Below are 22,605 nucleotides of genomic sequence, written 5' to 3' on the forward strand. Positions count from 1 at the left end.
TGCAGGGAGCCTGATGTGGGACTCAATCCTGCTTCTCCAGGGTCAGGCCCTGAGAAAACAGCTGAGCCACCCAGGCTGCCCCATCTCTGATTTTTGTATGTATAAGCTGTAGAGGAAGTTGTTTAGTAGATGAGTTTCTGATTATTGCAGAAATATTAGTTTATTAAGTTTGTAAAATAGTATAATGATAGAAGTAGTGGTCTTTGGCAAATGAAGAAATTAAATCATGTGGTTGTGTAAAAATGGCTCATCCAATATGGATTAATTCACATCTCTTATTTGAATTGTTCATGGTCCTCTGCATATTTTATAGCACATTTTATGTATAGAGATAACTGCAGAGTAAGTGTCTACCAGTGAATAGGCCCATTGGTGCTGTGCAGATATGGTAAATACAAAGAAACAAAACAACATCACAGTGTGCAAAACAGCCATCCAGGAAAAGGGTTATTCATGCTGCAAATTTTATTTTACTTTTATTTGCAATAACCTTGATCCTGAAATCCATTCGTTTGAATGAGTTAAGAAAGAAGAACATAGTAAAATTAGATGTCAGCCAATATATTTATGCTATTTTCTTGAAGGTAGACCTGAAAAATCATAAGGGCTTGGAATGGTAAGTGATTTTAGGCAGATGGGTATGTTTCCCTGTCTGTACCTCTATTTCCACAGAAGGACCAGAAGGGCCTCACATGAATTGTCTTATTTTGGTCCGTAACCAAATCACATTATACAAGGACAAGATGTTTTTCTTTTTTGCACACGGTAGTGTACCAGCCAGCTCTGTCGGGAGTTAATGATCCCCCAGCTGTCCACACTGGTGAGGCCTCTCTGAAGGCATCCATCCAGCATGTATGGGACATATTTCGGTTGGCCACCTAAGGGTACCCACCTTCTATTGGCTTCTCATAAAGTGCTTGTTAGAGAAATTGCAATCAAGCATAATTCTTAATCACCTGGCTAATAGAATTTCACTGGTTGCCATGTCCTAACATCTTGAAGAGAGGCTGTGCCCAGTCTGCTACTCCTGGAGTTGGCCTATTTGATTTGAAGGCCGAGTGCAGATGGGACCCCTAGAAACTGCACACTGACTGACCATGGCAGGAATCAGGTTTCCTATTTGGGCAAGGGATGTGTCAAAATAAGTTCTTCTGGAGTTTGTTTTCCTCATGATGAACATCTGTTGTTTTTGTCAGTCTAAAGTATTCACTTAATATTCATAATCTGGTTCTTTTACGTGAATAGAAGATCATTGAACAGTGGAAAAATCTGCTTTTAGTGTGGTGTTTTTAGTAATGGGGCCCAGGAAATTGGAACTTAGTGTTTATAGAGAGTGCAAATGATTTTAAATAATCCTGTAGTCGTCAAGCCCTGTGTACCAGGAAAAGACAATAAGAAAAAGAGTGGCGTATAAGATAGAAAAGCTTTCATAAGATTTCAATTAAGTCTCACTGGTATATAAAAAGAAAAATGAATATGTAATATTTACATATGGCAGAGTATAAACAAGTAAATGTGTCAAAATTATAGGTCTTGAGATTTTGGATCTTTTATTTTGTTTCAATGTTTGGTTCTGTTTGTTTATAGCTAAGATTGATCATTTTAGGCACCACTGTGTCTATCATTTATAGACATGGTGTATTTTAAATCAAGACTGTCAGATTCCTTTTAATTTCTGGTGTGTGTTTGAATTGAATTTAACTTTTAAAATATTAACCTCAAAAAAAAAATATTAACCTCTACTGTAATCAACCAGGCAGTTTTACAGTCTAGTTAATAAAGTCCTTACAATTCCATTGATTGCACATATAGCAAACTCAGTACAGTCTTAGTAGTTATTAAACCCTTTTTTCTCCCTGCGCTCCTTTCCTTAAATTACTTTAATAAAATGCCACTTTAAGAATACCTTATATTGGCTTAGCCAAGTAGAGAGGATTGGTCTGACAGTTGGAAAGCGTGGGTGAGAAAATTCTAGTTCATATGTTTTCAGAATTAACAAGGTCAACCAATTAGTAAATATCTTCCACCAAAGAAACACTTGTTTTTGATTAAACTCTACTTCATAAGGAATAGCATGTCATGGATAAGAAGGTATATGGGGTGGTGGTGTGTGCGTTTGTGTGTGTGCATCTGCACTCAGGTGTGTCTGTCCAAAGCAAGAAAAAGATAATGAGATAATTTCTTTGGTTTTTTTTGCAAAACTCATGGTTTAGTTGATAGTAATTAATTCTACTGTATCCTACCGACCTGCTTAGAAGATGGCCAGCTCATTCTGGTTTTCCCAGGACTTTCTTAATTTTAGCACTGAAAGCATGTCCCAGCAAGCTCCTTAGGTCTAGGCATGCTGGACTGGTTGGTCACCCTTGCCAACAATCCAGTCTTGTGTATAACACCTCTAGAATCTGGAAACGTTAGAGGAAAACTTCATAGGATTTTTAATTGGGCTTGAGTTCAGTTTAGGAGAGGAAAAATGTGTTCGACAGTCCCACATTGGGCCCTGATAATGGTGGGATTTGCAAAGATAGTGTTAAGACTTAGATGATTAAGAATCTTTAAAATTTGGTGTAATGAACTAAATTCCTACTGTATCAAACACCATGGTGAGTTGGCAATGGAAACTTAGGTGAGTTAATACAGAAACAAATGATGTTAGTCAGCTAACATTAAGTTACTTTACACTTGGTTTGGTGACTGGAAATATAACAACACTGTGGTAGTGTGTCCATGAGAAAATAAAATTGCTGCTAAGAAAACGGAAACACTATATTTAGCAGTTGCTGTGAAAGTCATTAGAACAACGAAACTGTTTAATGAGTATTAAGTAATAATGTCCAGGCTGCTGCTGGCCAATAGCGGTGGATATTTTCATGAAGTAGAGAAAGCTGGGGGTGTGTGGTGGCCAAGTGTATGACGTTTGAATTGAGGGCACCTTTTGCTCTTTTGACAGAATTCAGACAAGGCTCCCCTTCCTCAAGGTGGATGCAATGGGCACCAGAGTGCCTGGGTTGTTGTAGGGAGCATGGGCTGGATTTCAGCCCTTGCAGCGCTCCTCTAGTCCACCTCCTCAACCAACTACCTTGGGGAGGCACAACCTGCCCACCACATTGGAGGATCTGGCTTCAGCATCCAAGCTGAATGAAAGGAAACCAGTGAATGAGAAGAATGTTGAAAGCTAAATTCTAGCTTCATCTTCTAGGAAAATATTTGGATCTCTTTCCCTTCTCCTTTCAGGAAGGAGGGAGCTTTTAGACCTTGAGGGAGATGAGTCCTTTTTCTATACTTAACCCTTGATGAGTTCACTGATTCATTCTTTTTTTTTTTTTAATGTGGCCATGAAAGACAGGCCATAGTGTTTTAGAATTTCCATTGAAGTTGTGGTCACTACTCCAATAATGGCTACTTTGGGTGCCTTTATATTCTGGGTACTGTGTTGAGCCACTTACATACCTTGTCTCATTGATATCCTTTCAGTGAACCTGTAAGGTAGAAATTAGGATGATCCTTTATGGCTGAGGCACCCGAGACCCAGAGAGGTTGAAAGGGTTGGCTAGTCTTTCAGTTGGGAACTGAAGGAGCCAGAATTCCGCAAGATGGGCTGGCCCTCTGTCACAGGCACTATCTTTTATGAGCTTAGTATGAGAGACCTTTAGACCTCTGACAACCAAGGCATCATATACAGAGATGACTAAAACTTAACACACTGTGACATCACAACATTATTTTCCTTTTTTTTTTTTTAAGATTTTATTTATTTATTCATGAGAGACACAGAGAGAGAAGCAGACTCCCTGTGGGGAGCCCGATGGTACAACTCAATCCTAGGACCCTGGTATCATTCCCTGAGCCAAAGACAGACGCTCAACCACTGAGCCACCCAGGTGCCCTGCAACATTATTTTCTGAATGTTTCCTTTGAAAAATTTAAATAAATATAATTAGATATGAGTATACATATGAAAAACATGACTGGGACTGGAATTTCTAGTTCCTTTGGCAATTTTCCTACTTCATCTTTCCATGTTATATTTTAAAATGAGACTCCTGGGCAGCCCAGGTGGCTCAGCGGTTTAGCGCTGCCTTCAGCCCAGTGCCTGCCTGATCCTGGAGACCTGGGATCAAGTCCCAAGACGGGCTCCCTGCATGGAGCCTGCTTCTCCCTCTGCCTGTGTCTCTGCCTCTCTCTCTCTCTCTCTCTGTGTGTCTCTCATGAATAAATAAATAAAATCTTTGTTAAAAATAAAATGAGATTCCTATCTAGAAGTAAATTAGGAGAGTTTTAAAAATGATGCAACCAAAAAAAGCATGCATTTGAAAATAAATTACATAGACTTAATTATTATGTGTTCCTAACTTCCGTAGTACTGGAATTTTACACAAACATTAAAACCATGACAATTATCTGAAAATGAGTATTTCTGTGTTATGTATATTCTGTGCTAAGAGCCACCACAGTTATTATTTCTACTCTGAAATCATAGTTAAAGCTTTCTCCTTAGGAGCTTTCAACATGTGTGAACACTGGAATTTAAAAATGAAACCAAATTGCCTAGAGTTGGACCTTAAAAACTAAAACGTTTTAAAATATGTGGCATATTTGTCCTCACTGTAAAAAAGAATTCCAAGTGAAATAAAACTTGAATCCCCCTACAGTTACATTCTTGTAGGAAATGAGAATTTTAAAGGTGTTTGCTGGGGCTCCTGGGTGGCTCAGTCGGTTAAGCAGGTGCCTTCAGCTCAGTTTGTGATCCCAGAGTCCTGGGATCAAGCCCCATGTTGGGCTCCCTGCTCAGTGGAGAACTTGCTTCTCCCTCCCCCTCTCTGTTCTCCCTGCTTGCGCATGCTCTCTCTCTCTCTCTCTCTCTCAAATAAATAAATAAATCTTTTTTTTTAAAGGTGTTTGCCAGGACTATGCAGGAATGACCAGTGGCCCCCTTTCCAGCCCTTTCAGTTCTGACGGTCAGCCCTCTGACCTTTGCTATAAAGGGTGTTAGTGTTTGGAGCCAGGGAAATGGGCTGTACTCTGGATAAGTTTGGACCAAGGAAAGGTTTCTCTTCTCCTGCATCAGCTGTGCTTATCTCCCTGTGAATGGTGCTGTGTTTTCTTACTTAGGCCACCTATCTTGACCACAGCACAGCCTTGGCTGCTGGGAAGTGATCTATCTCAGGAGGAGCCATGGTCTCCAGGAAGCCCAGGTAGCCACGTGTCCTCCTTGGCCTCTGCATGAACCCTGTGCGTGAACCCATGTGTACCAGAGGGCTTCTGGGTTTACCTTCTGTTTTTAGGAGTTGCTTCAGACCATGAGCCGAAGGCCCTATATTGAAAGCTGGATTGGAGACATAATTAAGCGAGGCTTCCTCCTCGGCATGTCTAAAATCTAAGCTGTCTGCATCTGTAGCACAGACCCTAACCTAAGTTACCTTGGGACAAACATAAAAATGGGATAGAGTCCCAGCTGGGCCAGCCTGGTCTGTGTTTTACATGGATGCAACAAGTGCAGGAGAGGCCAAGAGAGGATGCAGAGCTACAGCACACGATGACTCCCCACCCTTCCTGCATGGTGCCCAGTCTGGGTATTGACTGTAAGGTTTCAAACACCTAAGGAGGAGGTCAGAGATGGGACCATGGTGAGACACGGTCCTGCTCTGGATATTAAAAGTGCTCTAGGGACAAGGGTGATGCCAGGTGACGACTGGGGAAGTCTTAGGGGAGAGGGAGCTGGCTGCCCGGTGTGACCCCTTGCCCGTTTGTGGCTGAGCAGAAGGGAGGCAGAAACAACATCAGTGATCTTTAGGGATATTCTACTGCTCTTTGAGCTGTCATGGTTTCAGAATTCCACTTTTGCGTTTCCGTATTCAGGTTTCAGACCCTTGACCCTGATAGACAGAGGAGCATTCTTGGTATAGAGGAGGAGGGGCTGCCCATGCTGTGTGGTAGAAATCACACCTGCTTCATACTCTGTTGTTGTGTGTCTTTAAAGAGCTAATATAGGTGCTTAGTTCAGGTTCTTGGCCCTTAGCTGTTATTTAAATGCTCCATGGATGTTTTATTTCTTATATGTATTGTTTATAGGACCTAACTCAGTGCCCAGTATTTTGCAACTTGAATCTTGCTATTGGAACAGCCTGTCGTTTTTCATAGCGATGAAGTTGCAGCAGCCTTTCTGTTAATTTCCTAAACTGATCGGGTATATATGGTATCCTGAATCATCATCCTTTTGAGCACATGCTAATGACGCATTTGGACTTGAGAGTAGTGTTTGAGACTCAGGCAAGGGAAGGTGAAGACATTTAGTTGGCCGTGATAGAGAAGTAGCAAAGCATTGGTAATTAAGGGTACAAGCTAGATTTGACATTCTGACTCCTTGCCTACTACCAGTTAGACCTTAAGGCAGGTTTTTTGATCCTCAATACTTTGGTTTCCTCATTTATAAGATGAAGATTTTAATAGTGCACAACTTCTAGGAAGGTGCTGAGGATTTATACGTAGGGACTAAGCCTGGGGCACTGTAGGCTTTGACGCAGTGTCAGCTATCATTTTATTGCCCTTGTTAACAGAAAGGGTGTTTCCCCAGTTTACCAGGACAGTCCCTAATACCAAAAACACTTTTTCACTAGCTGAATTGTATTGGAATTTATCAGTCCATATATTCCAATAAGAGGTTTAGAAAATATGATTATGGTATCATTGGCTGTTTTTTATCTTCTCAGTGCAAAAGTTTACTTGTGTACCCACACAAATATGCATTGCAAATAGCAGTAATCTCATTTGCATGAGTTCTTAGAGTCTGGTATGCAAGAAGTTTGGATGGATAGAAATAAGGGGAAACCTTCAGCAAATGGTATTTGAAAGTGTGATTGGAGAAGAGATCACGTGATGCAGCTAACAGGCCTGGAATCAGCCATAACACGTCTGAATTCTGGTTCAGGAGGCACTGCTCACTAGGTCCAGATCTGTAATGTGGGGATGGTGCTCTCTCTTCTGCCAAGGGCATATGGATCACTCAAGGATTAAATATTAGACTAGACTGTAAAGCCCTTTGACATAGAAAAGGCCGTACAGTGCATCTATGTATACTCTTGTAATGGGTTTTTATTTTGGCGATTTAATATTCTGGTTAGTAGAAAGTTTTTATAGATACCAAATTAATGACCAGTCAACACAAAATTGAAATGTATTAAGAAAAGGCTTGGGATCCCTGGGTGGCGCAGCGGTTTGGCGCCTGCCTTTGGCCCAGGGCGCGATCCTGGAGACCCAGGATCGAATCCCACATCGGGCTCCCGGTGCATGGAGCCTGCCTCTCCCTCTGCCTGTGTCTCTGCCTCTCTCTCTCTCTCTCTCTCTCTCTCTATCATAAATAAATAAAAATTAAAAAAAAAAAAAAAGGCTTAATGCTAGATCAGACTGCTAAAGAAACATAACAACATATGCCTTTCTCATTTATCCTACCATAAGGTCTCTCTACCTACTTGGACTAGAACCTCATCTATTTCTGCATCTGAGATCTCAGAAACTTTCAGAATCACTGCTGCCTACCATTTCCCCATTAGGGGCTGCTAGGGCCTTTGCTCTTTGTTGCGGACCTCAGGGTGTTCTCAGTAGCAACATCATATAGTGACAGTTTCTGCTGGAAATCCCATTGGGTCATCACTATGTGAAGCCCTTCACCAGCTGTTCATTGCTGTCAGAATGAAGTCCAAACTCCACAGTGGATGTGATAGTCAATGGGGCCCTTGCCTGGCTCTCCAGCCTTGGTGTTGCCACTCTGCAAGTATTACATCCCAGAGCTAGAGTGAACTTCTATTTTCCTCATCTTGCTTGCTTTATCTCAATCCTAGGCCTCTGTATCCCTGTCTTATTCCTTTTCACCTTACCTGGTTCACGTCTCATCTTCCTCAGGTGTCAGCTTCATTGTCACTCTTGGGGCATCCTTATCTGGTTCATTTTGTTGCTGCTTGCCACTTCTCTCTGTGGGGCTGGCTGGCTCATGGGTTCATAGTACAGTGACACCCTCTCAACTATGCACATGCTCTCCTTTTGGCCAGCTATTCTCACTTAGGAATTCTGAATCAGCCCATGGTACGTGAAGCTTATATTTCAAACTGTGGCAACCATTACACATATTAACCTTTAAGAGGATACTTGATAAAAGACCCTTCAAGAATTGTGCACTACCTCAGTTCATTCGTTTGAAAAACTTATACTAAAGGTTTTACTCTAGACTCGTAGAAATGGAGAAGATACTGAAGATGAATGAACTTAATCATTTTTTAAAGTTATTATTTATTTTTTCATGAGAGACACACACACAGAGAAGCAGAGACATAGGCAGAGGGAGAAGAAGCAGGCTCTCCACAGGGAGCCCAGTGTGGGACTCATCCCAGGACCCCAGGATCACACCCAGAGCCAAAGGCAGATGCTCAACCACTGAACCACCCAGGTGTCCCAATCATTTTTAATTCAGTAGAAATCAGTGTGTTGTTAACACGCAGAAGGGCATTTAATAAATAATCTGTTGAAAATGTACTAAATAAACCAGATCTATTTTACTTATATGCTGCATAGAGTAGTGAATGCTTTGGATTTGGAGTGATATCTTGCCTCTGCTACTTGCCAGCTGCAAAATCCTGAGTAAATTCTTCCTTCAGTCTTGTTCACAAGATGGGGACCAGCATGGCTCACGGGGCTGGTATGGCATTGAATCCAATTAAAAAAGGTAAAGTGCTCAGCACAGTGACTAAGGCATGTGAAATGCATTAAGTATTCCCTATTATGAATGAATTGAAACTTTTCTGGGACTGCTAATGACAGACAAGGATGACATCACCAGAACTGAATTTTTGCTGTTACATGTAGAAGGAATAAAAGTTGAGACCTCTGACTAAATTCATTTTAGAAGGAATATAACTTAGACTACAGATTTAATTAATAAAGCCTGAACTCATTGATCTTTGACATCGAAGGATCCTGATCTTCCGCAAATCAGTTAATATTTCTGGAGTTCATCCCCCCTCCCTCCCCTGCTGTAAAACTGCCTTAGCTATTCTGATCTCTTCCAGTTCCCCCTATGCCTTCTCTGTCTTTATTTCCACACATTTCTTTGTAAATAACACACTGAGCTAATTTTAAAGTTTCTGGAAGAAAAATTTACCACAGCTACGGAATGGGGTATTGTAGGTCAATTGGGGTTTTTGAATAGATAAAACTGAGAAATTCATCATTGTCTTCTTAGAATTGTTAGCTCCTTTCCTTCAGACTCTGCATTTGAATATCAAAGGACACATCAAAGGGTGTTTCACTCCTCTTCAGAATGCCTTTGGTTATTAAGATTTAGATGAGGCACTTTATGGGTTCAAGGAGAGTGCATTAAAGAAGAACCCAAAGACACTTAAATTTCCTTTTGTTATTTTTGTTAAGCTTATAATCTTTTCCATTGTGAGCTGTGTCTTTTTTATTTTGGTCAACAAAACAAAACAAAACAAAACACCTTTTTTTCTTGTGTTTCAAACAGAAGCAGATACCTGAATTCCTATTCTAAAAAACTCTGAATTTAATTTTTTAAAAAAATTTTGATCATGGTATAGGACCCTTTATGAGTCTCTTTTCTTACCGTGAAAGAACAGGAGAAATTAAATTAGTATGATTGGTGTTCTAGAAGGAATTTTGTCTAGAGCACATAAGACAGGTAAAATTTTCCTTCTACACTTTCAGCTTCTTTGGCTGATCTAATAATTAAATTGACACAGGATCGATTAACATGAGAAAACAAATTTAATTTCCTACATATGGGAGCCCCATAAAAATATGAGACCCAAAGGCAAATCAGGTTTACAGGCCTTCCTGAGCTAAGAAATGGGGTAGGGGCCTGGGGCTTCCAAGGAAGGGAGGGGAGATAATTTGCAGGACAATAGGAAGAGCAGATGTTTGGTAATAACAGATTTGCTTGATCATACTGGTAAGTCATTCAGATAAAAGTTATCTCTGGTGTAGCTTTCTATAGGATGCAGGCCCCTTCTATAAATTCTTTTAGGTAGTTAAGGGAGAGGTAAAGGTTTTTCTTGAGTTGGCTGGGTCTTGATTGCCTTCAGTTTAAAATAATACACATACCAGAGTGGTATATTTTAGGGTCATGTATTCTGAGCCCTTTCAAGCTTTTTATAATTTATTGGCATAATATTAAAAAGTAGCACCTCTTTGTATTTGAGATGTTTGCCCCAGGGGCTCAAGTTAAGGCAAAAATTAACAGGTTTTTATAGATCCTGATGATGTCATTTTAGAATATAGGTGAGGTGCTGGGGTGAGGTCCGGAGCTGATGACCAAGAAAGGATTCTTGAGACATCTTTGGTGCAAAATGGTGGTTTTATTAAAGCATGGGGACAGGACCATGGGCAGGAAGAGCTGCTGCCCTTGGCTTGTGAGGGGTGGCTGACAATATAACTTGGGAGTTGGGGGAGGTAAGGAAAGGGGAGGTTTCAAAAGGATTTTCCTATGTTAAAAAAGACAGGATCCTGGAGGCCTTGCCATTGTCAATTAAGGTTGTTTTTCCCTCTAGCAAGGCAGTAACATTAAGATAGTTGGGAGCTTCCTGGAGGAATATTACACTCTGCCCGCGTCAAGTACCTGTCAATGGGCTGCAGATTATAAGGACACTTAATTGTATCTACATTTCTTTCTGGAAGCTAGGTTATTGATAAAAAATGCTTAGGGCGGGCAGCTAGGAGCGCCTGAGGAATGTCACACATGTCCCACCTGGTGGGGGCGGGGATTTGTAGGGTGTCCGCTTCTGCTTTGTCCTCAGCTTGCCTTCTGTTCCCTCATCACTGAGAAGGGCTGAAAAGTATAATATAACATCTTCAATTAAACCAGCAGGATTGGGGGATCCCTGGGTGGCTCAGTGGTTTGGTGCCTGCCTTGGGCCCAGGGCGTGATCCTGGAGTCCCGGGATCAAATCCCACATCTGGCTCCTTGCATGAAGTCTGCTTCTCCCTCTGCCAATGTCTCTGCCTCTCAATCTCTCTCTATCTCTCATGAATAAATAAATAAATAAATAAATAAATAAATAAATAAATAAATAAATTCTTTAAAAAAAAATAAAAAATAAACCAGCAGGATTTAAGATTACGGGAAATACTACCATCTAAGTGGTTTTCCTCCTCCAGCTTGCTATCTGCCTCCCAAATTGAGTATTCTTATTTGCACCCTGATCTAGCACTGAAGGATAAAGAACACACAGGGGAAAAGAAGGGGGTAGGGTGGGGTAGGTTCGAGTGGAGGCAGAAAAATAATTTGAAAATTCTTTTTGGGTCTGTAAGCATTTATTGATCATTGTGTTATACATATCAATTATCTGCTGACAATAATTCTGTGTCAACAAAGTTCAGTGGCTTAAAATAAGGAGCATTTATTTAACTCTCAAGATTATGGTGGGTGACTCAGGGTGGTTGCTTGTCCTTAGCTCAGCTGGGACCTCATATGGAATTTGTTGATGAGAAGCTGTGGAGGTGAACTTCAGGAAGTCACGTCTAGCTCTGAATATTCGAACACAATCAAACTGAGAAGGAGGATGTTAGTAGAAAATTTGATGTCAGAAAAATAGAGAGTATTGGGTGTGGGGAAATGCAGGACATGGAATTTATTTGGGATAATCTTGATATTTTGTTTGCCTACAATCAGAAATTGTTAAAAATGCAGAGTGTGATAATGCCAACACCCCACACTAATTTTAAAATATTTTCTCATCCGCAAATACAAATTATGAAGTCTACTAAAGTGGGGGGATCTGTCAGTTAACATTTGCTTCCTCCTAATCTCTTAGCATTTCTTTTTAAAATTTCAGTTTTCTCTCTGTTTTTCTTCAGTTGTTCTTTGTGATGTCATCAATTGGTGAGGACATCCAAAGATCAGTATTTTAGACCTGAAACCATTGAGTCCAACCCATTGATACAAGAAGAAAACAAAGCTCCTTGTAGACTTGTTGAAAGGCCTATAACCAGTGAATTGGAAGCAAAGGGATAGAACCCTTGGTTCCTATTCTCGTGGGGTTCCTCGGTGCTTTGGTTGGGTTGTTGGGATGTTCTCTGGCTTCACAGGGAAAAACAGTGGAGACTTTGGCTGAAATTGAAAATTATCAGTGATGGCACTTGCATAGAGCCTTTTGTTTAAATGGCACTTACAGGTACTGTTGCTTGTGATTTAAATGAATAGCTGAGAGAATGTGATAGAATAGCTAAATATTGTTTTTTGGTCTCTTCCTCGCTAAAAAAGGAATTCTATTGTTCTCATAGAATTGTTATAAGTGGTAAATAATTACGGTTTTATTACTTAGATTTGTCTGGCACATATTAATTATTCGGTATTTTTATTATATTTATTAATAATAGTATTTTCATTATTTGTTATTGTTGTTCAGTTCTACTTTATAGACCATACATATATCACAGACCAATGGGTAAAATCCCACTATCTAATTTTACTGTGAGCTGGGGAGGAGGAAAGGATACTGAGAATTCAGCTCTTGGAGTGCTTCCTGTATGAGCTTAGGAATCTCAGCCTCTAACCTAGTGTTTACTGAAAAGGGGGCCATATCATTTTGGCTTATTTTCTTTTTTTAATACTGGTCAACAACTAGAAATAGGAATTTTGAAAGAAATAATTTTTCAACCTCTGCTCCCTATATCATTCTAAGCTTTCATTGCTTTGGGAAGCTACATTTTAAGAGCAAATTATTTGGTGTCTGAAGGTGCTTAACTTCTTAAGGAAATGGAATTTGTCTTGGATAGAAGAATTTCTGAACAAAGGGACACTTTATAAATATCACTCCCTGAAATAACCATCCTAGTGAGCTTTCAGTGAAACAAAATGCAGAGTTTAGGAATTTACCTAAGTTTAACATTGAACAAAATCCTAAACCCTGTGGTTGGTTGTTATATAGAGAGGCAACCTCTTTTAGTGTTTTCCATTGTGTTAAAATAAACCAGCAATGGAGGGAACCTGAGAAATGAAGCTTTGGAAAGCGGACCAACCCAAGAAGCTCTTTTTCATTCAGTGATACGGCAATTTCAGAACTCCCCAGCACCTTTTCCTTCCTGCACTGCTATTCCCTTCCTGCTGCCATTTATCTTACATCTCGGAAGGGAATAGCAGAAATAATACAGGCTTGATCTTTGTTGAGTCATCATGAAAATGATAGTAATAGGCAGAGCTGAGAGAGGCCACTTAGCAATGGCTTAACCTTCTTGGAATCATAGATCCAGTTGACATGAAAAATCAGAGCCAAGGATTTTGCTTCCGAGATATACATGGATGCAAATATACACAAAATCTCATGTTCGGATTCAGGAAGTGATGGACTCCCTTAAATGTATTTTGGGACATTAGTGATGCATCTGCATTGTGAGAGCTGACAATATCCCCGGCCTTCCTCCTTGCCTAGCTTGAGAGCTAAGGGAAAGGAAAGGTTTCAGTGCAGTGCTTGGGGTTGGATGCAGTCCAGATTTTGCTAAAAGCTGACTTGTGTTTTTGTGGGCTCACCTCATTTTCTCCACTCATTAAAAACTCTGAAAGGTCAGATCCACAGCTGTTTGTGAACCAGGAATAGGAAAAGGGAAGCCAGAAGAGAGACCTGACTCTGAGTGACATTATTGCCTCCTTAGTGCCATTTGGACACGTTTAACTGATAGAAAACAGAGCAACCATATATATTTTATAAGCAGCTGTCAAGATGGACACTTCTTTGTGATATTAATCCACTGCAGCCTTAAAAAGGGATCTCTCTCAAAATATTCCCATTGTTTAAAGAGACTTCATTCAAATGCATATTTTAAGAGATTCTAGAAGAAATCCTCTGAGGAGAAAATGGATGGAGTAAAAGAAAAAATGTGGGAAAGGGTAGGGAAAATGGGGAAAAAAGGATGAGGTAGGAAATGCTCCTAGGTTACATGATTCCATTTGACTTTCCTTCACTTTGTAGTTTAAAACATAGAAATTTTGCATGTGGGTGAAAATCATGCACTTTAGGCTTTTGCTTGGAGTTTGTTAATAACTTTCTCTTGCTTCCCTTTCATTGTCTTTATGAAAGCCAGCCAATCATGTGCCTTATGTGAAATATGGAGCTCCCACTTTGTGCAAATGAGTGAGCTATGGTAGATACAGGGCCCCTCTGCCCTCTGGAAGTTGACATTCTTTTAACCTAGTTTGGTTCCAGAGGCCATAGGCAGGTGAGAAAATTGCCCACTGCATATTGGTGAGCTCTGATCCCACCACTGATGCTTACTAACTTTGTTAGGTAGGATGAATTTCTTAACCTTGGGTGACCTTGGCATCCGTTATTTTTTCAGGGGTAAGGTATTTGTGAGATAGGGCACCTGGGTGGCTCAATCAGTTAAATGTCTGACTTTTGGGGTGCCTGGATGGCTCAGTAGGTTAAACATCTTCCTTCGGCTCAGGTCATGATCTCAGGGTCCTGGAATGGAGCCCCACTTCAGGCTCCCTGCCCAGCAGGGAGTCTACTTCTCCCTCTGCCCCTCCCACTCCCCATGCTCATGCTCTCTCAAATAAATGAATAAATAAATAACATCTTTAAAAAAAAAGTCTGACTCTTGATTTCAGGTCAAGTCATGATCTCAGGGTTGTGGGATTGAGCCCATCTTGAGCTCTGTGCTCAGTGGGGAGTCTACTTAGGATTTTCTCCCCCCCCTTTCACCCCTCCCCCCACTCTATATTTCTCTGTCTAAAATAAATAAATCTTATAAAAAAGATATTTGAGAGCTATTGTGTAGATTGAAAGCATAGTACTTCTCAAATTAAATGAAGTAGATAAACTCTTACTTTGTTTCTGATCATCCCTTTGACCAGTGTAACCATACTACAGTTGGCAGAATGCCTGGGTTATTTGGGGTAGATGGGATAGTAATACTCATAGCTAATAGTGCTAGATCCTGCTCCATATATTATTTCATTTTTTCCCACAACCGTTATGTGGAGTAGGTACTATTATTATCTCCTTTTCTGTAAGTGAGAAAAATAGATGTGCAAAGAAGTTTAGAAACTTGCCCCTGGTCTTCCAACAGTAAGCAGCTGGGGGGATTGAAATGCAGGTGGTCTGGCTCCAGGAGCCACGCTCTTAGCTATGATCCTTTCTAGCCTTTTTTCAAGCAATAGCTTATTCACATTGAATAGAGAGCATTATGTGTAGTGGACTCTAACACTTATTTAAGACTTTTTTTTCCTTTCCTGTTTCAGGTGTCTGACAGCAAGGAGCAATAGAAATTTCCTGCTTACCATGAGGCCATTCTTAAAAAGGGCCACGTTGGTCATAAGTTATGTAAGTGTATATACATGCGTCTGAAATATCTGATGAGGAATATTTTACTTGGCTTAGAGACATGATTCAGATTATTTAATAGAATCAGCAATAGATTGTAACAACACGATCTTAGGATCAAAGAATTTACATGCCATAAATGTTACAAAGCCTTAGAAGGTATGTATGAAAGCCTCCGAGGGATATGTGAACTCAGTGACACAGACAGTGTGAACTATAATATTTTATGATTCCCTTTCAAGGTGCTAATCCTGGGTTCTTGAAGCAGCACAAACCTGGCTATATTCGGTATTTATTGCTGTATAACAAACCGCCCCAAAATGTAGTGGCTTGAAATAACAACCGCAGATGTTTGCCTTGAATGCTTTAGTTGGGCATCATTGAGCTGGATGGTCCTGATGTTCCTCATGGTTTTTCACTGGAGTTACACAAGCAGGTTCCTATAGCTGGCAGTTATAGATTGTGGTATCTCATTTCCTAGGGTCTCTCCCCGTGTCCTCTCTCTAGCAGGATTGCCAGGACTACTTTACAGCATGGCAGCTGGGTTCTAAAAGAATGAACCAAAAGCTGCAGGACCTGTCATGGGTTAGGCCCAGAACTGATACAGTGTATCTGCTCCCACATTGTGTTGGTCAATGCAAGTCATAAGACCAACTCAGATTAAGAGGAGGGGCGATTGGCTTCATCCTTGTTGGGAAGAGCAGAATGCACATGCAAAGGGGGCAGGAATTCTTGGTGGCCATCTTTGGTGACTGTCACATTAATCACTTTCTTACATTGTTGGATTCAAGATTCCAGATTAGGAGACCAGTCTCTAATGCTGTTGCAGTTTCCCACAAATTTTGATAGGAAACTTACATAAAGTCTTTGACTTGTAATGTCATGTTTACGTGATTTTTTTTCTTTCTTGACATTAAAACATGTTTATGGAGGAATAGTATACAAAAACTGAATGAGGGTGGAGAGCCTTGACTGGACAATCTCAACAAATGGACAAAATATTTCTCTAAAGTATTTCTCAGTATCTTTGCATAGAATTAGAATGATTCATCACTGGTTTCAGAAGTGTTTTATTTTCTTAGAATTGTATGAGAATGCAAGTAATTTGACAGCACTGCTGTGATGGAAGTTGTCAATTATTAATCCTTTTGTTCTTTTAAAAATTTATTCTCAAAGTCCTTTCTGCTGTTTATCTTCCTACTCTTAATTATCACAGCTTTTTTCCTCTACATAGTATTTTAGGGAATTTATATTATTTCAGGGTACTTTTCCTGTTACTGTTGTCGTTGATACTTTCCATTATAATGCCTTTAAGAATTTAAATTCAGTTTGAGCAGGACATTTTGTGAGTGTTAAGATGATTTTAAATTGCTGCCTAGGCATTGTTTACTGTTGATATGCTTTTGGCTGACACCGTACATTTATTTTAGGTTTTTGGATTTGAGGTTATTTATATAAAGGATATTTATAAAGGAAGTCAATGATATTCATGGAAAAAAATCCGGCCTTAATTACCTCCAAAATTAATCCTTTAGCTTTTTATTCAAGCAAAGTTTTCCCTCTGACTTTAATAAAAATAATGTAATTGGTCCTATTGAAATGAGAATCATCTGGAACTCCCTTGTAAACAAAACTCATCCCCACAGAAATGTCTCTGCTTCTGGCTTTCTTATTCACCTTAGCAACAGAATAGCACCATTTAGTGATAGAGTTCCAGTGGGTGATACAAAAGCTGTTCCTGGGATTTGTTGAAATAACTCTTCTTGAATGTTCTGCTTCAGGGCATTCAAGGATTGGAACTCTTCACATGTGTTTATTCAAAACACAGCAGTATTATTTATTGTACTTTAAATTAATTTTCATGGGGCTGTGTAAATGGGATGGTTAAGAAAGTGGTTGGCCAATGACATGGGTTCACTTCCTGGATCTTGCAGTTATTAGCTGTGGGATTCTGGGGAAATTACCTCTAAGCGTCAGCTTTCTCATCTACCTCTGGGGTTGCTGTGAGGCCGCAGGTGAGATGGAAAATCTTTAGCACAGTGGATAACAGCTGGTAAATGCTTGATACTGACAGCTGTAATTAAGAATTTGCTTGCCTCTCCCTCAACACCTTCATTGTTTATACTTCTCTCCCTACCCAGCTGTTTCCATCTTGCCTCCTCATCTTGAGTGTTAGGATTTTATAGAAATGCTTACTGTGAAAACAAAATATTTATAAAGCATCTACAAGTGCCCTCGAAAAGGTGGGATTTAACTCCCAAAAAACAATGATTTTCTTACCAAATCTTCTTTTCTTTGAAGGTGACTGTCGTTTTGTACTTCCGTCTGTGGATAATGGGAGGATCTATGCCCCTCTTTTCAGAGCAGGATAATCCAGCTTCATTTTCGCCTTACATTCTAACGAGGTCAGTTAACGTAATTTTTGGGTTTTTTTTTTTTTTTTTTTTTAGCTTAACGTGGTATTTATTAGATTGTTTTAAATAATCTTAAATATCAGTTTGCCTTTGCATTTTAAGGAAAGAATGGTTTTATTCTGTCTGGGACATAGGGAGAAAAGAAACTATTATACATTTGCAATTCTTTTCAACTGGTGGTGCTGTTTTGCCAGGCTTATTGCTGATGTTCTCCTATTGGTATGTATTTGCTTATTCAACAAGTATTTTATTGAACACTCATCAATAATAAATATTTACTGAGTGGCAAACGTTACAGAACAATGCACAGAGAAGCACAAAGAGGCTGATTGCACATTAAAACTCTTCATAAAATCAGTGGAGAGGATGAAAGTGGAAAACAGAATAAAACAGTAATTTTTGCTAAGAAATGGCTAATTATGTCATACTGTTTGTCCCTAAGAGATTTAGAGATATTGGATTAAGAAGTGATGTTGATCGATGGATCTGGTTCATTGAGAAGGTTTTTAATTCTTTATCTGTTCAATCTGCTGTGATGTCACGCTAAGGCTTTCAGTTATAATTACGTTTGACAATTTTAAAAACTTTTCTTCAGGATATATTGTTGCTATTATGTTTAAACATTAAGATGCACTGTTCTTAAGTTTTTATAGTTTTATATATACTTTTTAACATTTAATATCATTTTCATAATAGTAACCTTCACTTTTTTGTGTTTGCAAAGACACAATAAGTCTTAAACTTTGATCTGCTGCCCATTTATAGTTTGGCTTACTTGTATCTCTTAGGGAGAATACATTGTTGGATTTTGTTTCTATTCCAGGCGGTGATCTTTGCTTTATTTGACTCATTTATTTTATATGTTTCAGTTGATACACTTCTATTTTCTTTGTCTTGTTTTCCTTTATTGTTCCCATTCTTTTCTTCCTTTCTTAAAAAAAGGTAATTTCCCCTTCAAAAAAAAAATAACTTCCAACTTGATTAGCCCATTTTTACAAAAATATCACATCACAGTTATTTCCATTACTTCTGACATACATTTCCTTTTTTTTTTTTTTTTTAATTTGTTTATTTATTCATGAGAAACACAGAGAGAGAGAGGCAGAGACACAGGCAGAGGGAGAAGCAGGCTCCATGCAGGGAGCCCAATGTGGGACTCGATCCCGGAACCCTGGGATCACACCCTGGGCGGAAGGCAGACGCTCAACCGCTGAGCCACCCAGGTGTCCCCTGACATATATTTCTATTAAAGAATCTTGAGTGTGCCTTAAGAAATCCTATCATATCCAGCCTCTAGTCTTATCTTTTCTAGGTAGTCTAGACACTTAAAAATAGTTGTTTATGCCTTATGGTTTTAAAAATGTTGTTGTTTCACTAATCATGACCTCTCTACCCAGCTTTTTGTTAATGTTGCAATCTGCTTGTCCTTCTTAGGTAGCTCTCACTGGCTTTCAAAATTTCCAGGATCCTTGTCTGGATATTTTTAGCTCATTGATAAATTGTTTCAGGTTCTGTAGCTCCTTAAATAGCTACATTCACCCCCAGAATAGACTGTTGTGAACTCACCAACCAGTTATTTTCACTCCTGTGTCTTTGGCAAACAAGCACCTACCCTGTGGACCTTAGCATCAGGCCAGGTGCCTTTGGTCTCTGACTTGATCCCCTCCTGTCCATACTGCTTAGACGCCAGGGGTATTCAGTTACATTTTTATCCTACTGGTGGCAGAAAAAAATTGTTTGGTGAAACCTCTGGCTAAAATTAGTATCTTGGACCAGTCATTTTGCCAGGTCCTGCCTTTCACTTCCATGGCATAATATATACTTTTGCAGAGGTGTCTGATACACATTTCATCAAGGACTTTCGGTCTGTGAATCCATCTACGTGACTGTTTTCAGGTCATTTGATCAATATAAAGTGATAGAACGCAATATCCTAACACCCATATATTCTTCCCCTTTTTTCTTTTAAAAAAACATATCTTTCCTCTTGGGTTACCTGGGTGGTGCAGTTGGTTTACTATGCAACTCTTGTTTCTGGCTCAGGTCGTGATCTCAGGGTTGTGAGATGGAGTCCCACATTGGGCCCTGTGCTCAGTGTGGAGTCTGCTTGAGATTCTCTCTCCCTCTCTCTCTGCTCCCCACCGCCCCCCCCCAAAAAAAAACCCCATGTCTTTCTATTTCTGCATTTCATGCTTAAAATACGTAGATACTCAGGGACATTTCAATGACAGTTGCTATAAATGGCTTTTCACATTCCTCTGAGGTGGCTGCATTATAATTGACTCTTTTGAGCATCCAGAAAATTGTCTTTAATTCCTTTCTCAAGTAAGGTTTCTATTCTGCTTGCATAATTGTTTGACCTTTGGTAGGCTGAAGATTCTTAAATTGGATTACCTTGGTCTGTTTCCTAGTTCTGTTGGGTTTTCTTTCCTTCTCATCAGCTGAGCAATAGCTCTGATTTGGCAGGCTCTGTGAGCTCATCATTACTAATCACAGGTTTGTCATCCAGCTGTGTCAGTCTGCCTCATTGCCATTCCACCTCTTTTATTGAGCTTATAAACTCCAAACAACTTTTATAGCATCTTTGCTTCTATCTTGCAAGTATTATATCTTCTTTTAAAATCGATATAATAACTTACACTCTATTATCAGATGAGAATTTTCAGACTAGCTTTCTCTTTCTTTAATAATTGCTGTAGTTTTTACTATATTGCAATAGTTAGCATAGTTATTACTGTAAAAGATTGCTATAGTTATTAACATGTAATTAAAAAAATCCTAAGAGTTTTAAGAGTTACTTGGGCAAGTTTTCCCTTGTTTCATTCAGATGATTTTTTGTGGCTTTAGTTCTGAGATTTCTTCACTTTTAAATTATCTGTTTCCATGTGTTTAGCTAAGTTAGAGGAGATACTCTGTCATTTTCTGTTTACCAGCATTGGGATGCAAAATCATTGTGGTTTGCTCATGAAAATCCTTTGTTAAAAGAATTATCGAAGACATGAGAATAAGACTACAGATGACTGTGTGATATTTACTGTAATGTAGGGCATTGTCTAACAAACCTAGAAGAATACAGCTTTGACTTATTTACACCTACAGTACTATATTTTATAACTCTGTCGACTTAGAACTTAACATATGGAATAGGTTAGGTGTGATTATTTTCTCTGTAGTAGGAAATAAGACTTCAAATGTTATAGTTTTGTTGTCTTGTAGGACACTGAACAAATTTGTGTCTAATTTATCAATCTCATCCCTTTTTATTTTGTCATGGACCATATAACCCAATTTTTTCAAATTTAATTGGAGTATATTGATATATATATATACATTTATATATATTTTATATATATTCTATCTATATATCTATTAATAACCTTATAGACATATAATTTTCATCCTGTACAATTCACCTATTTAAAGTATACAATCCAGTGGTTTTCTCTATACTCACAGAATTGTGCAACCATCATCACAATCAATTTTAGAGCATTTTCATCTCCCAAAAGGAAATCTTCTATCCATTAGCAATTACTTCATATTTTTCTTAGCCCTCCCCCACCCACCCCAGATAATCATCAATCTGCTTTTTACCTCTGTTGAGTTACCGGTGCTGAATGCATCTTATCAATGGAATCAAATAGTATGTGGTCTTTTATGACTGGCTCCTTTCACTTAGCGTAATGTATTCAGAATTCATCCATGTTGTAGTATGTATTCATACTCCATTCTTTTTTATTTTATTTTTTATTTTTTTTAAAGATTTTATTTATTTATTCATAGAGACATAGCTAGAGAGAGAGGCAAAGACACAGGCAGAGGGAGAAGCAGGCTCCATGTAAGGAGCCCGACGAGGGACTCGATCCCGGGTCTCCAAGATCACGCCCTGGGCTGCAGGCGGTGCTAAACCGCTGCGCCACCGGGGCTGCCCCCATTCTTTTTTAATTCCCCAGTAATATGCTAAAGTATAGGTGTAGCACTTTTTATTTTACCTTTCATCTTTGATGGCTGTTATGAATAATGTTGCTATGAATATTCACTTACAAGTTTTTGTTTGTATGTTTTCATTTCTCTTGCACTAATGTACTTAGGAGTTGAATTGCCAGGCCATAGAAGTTGACTTTGTATTTAACTTTTTGAGAAACTCCAGACTACTTACCAAAGCAGCTGTACCATTTTACATGTCCACCTGCAGTATCTGAGGGTCCAGTTTCTTGGTATCCTCACCAACACTTCTCTTTTTGACAATCTTTCTGTTGTTTTAATTATAGCTGTACAAGTGGGTATGAAGTGGTGTTTCATTATGGTTTTGATTTGCTTTTCCCTTATGGCTAATGATGTTGAACATCTTTTCATATGCATATTGGCCACTTCTATATCTTCTTCAGAAAAAATGTCTATTCAGATTCTTTGACCAGTTTTTTTTCTTTGACCAGTTTTTAATTATTTTTATTATCAAGGGTTTTTATTATTTTATTATTTACTTTTTATTGTTGAGTTGTAATAGTTCTCTATGTATTCTAGATACAAGTTGCTTATCAGTACATGATTTATAAACATTTTCTATCTTTCTGTGGGTTGTTCTTCCCCTTTCTTGATGGTGTCCTTTTGAGCACAAGTGTTTTTAAATTTGATCAAATCCAGGCTATCTATTTTGTTTTTGTTGCTTGAGCTTATATCTAAGAAGGCTTTGCTTAATCCAAATTTTCTTTTTAAATTGGCTTTGTCAAGTATCTGGTTGCCTTATTAAACAGTTATATAAACCTTTATTTTCACTGTGTATTTATATAAGGATTAAATTTTTAATGTTTTTAAAATCGCACTTTGATCCAGTTTATGTTAACAGTAATTTGGAAGCAGAATTTTAAGTC

At 38.9% G+C, this 22,605-nt stretch overlaps 1 protein-coding gene across 1 annotated transcript in view; it reads left to right on the forward strand.

Moving 5' to 3' along the window:
- The window catches only part of TMTC1 (transmembrane O-mannosyltransferase targeting cadherins 1), a 273,784-nt gene that overhangs the window by 107,861 nt on the left and 143,318 nt on the right, over window positions 1–22,605 (forward strand). Inside the window, exons 6-7 of the mRNA XM_072798473.1 lie at window positions 15,239–15,320; window positions 17,622–17,725. Of these exons, the coding sequence (XP_072654574.1) occupies window positions 15,239–15,320; window positions 17,622–17,725 (186 nt within the window). The remainder of the gene's footprint in view (window positions 1–15,238; window positions 15,321–17,621; window positions 17,726–22,605) is intronic.

The sequence above is a fragment of the Canis lupus genome, chromosome 25 (assembly GCF_048164855.1).
Source record: "Canis lupus baileyi chromosome 25, mCanLup2.hap1, whole genome shotgun sequence".
NCBI classification, from domain to species: Eukaryota; Metazoa; Chordata; class Mammalia; order Carnivora; family Canidae; genus Canis; species Canis lupus.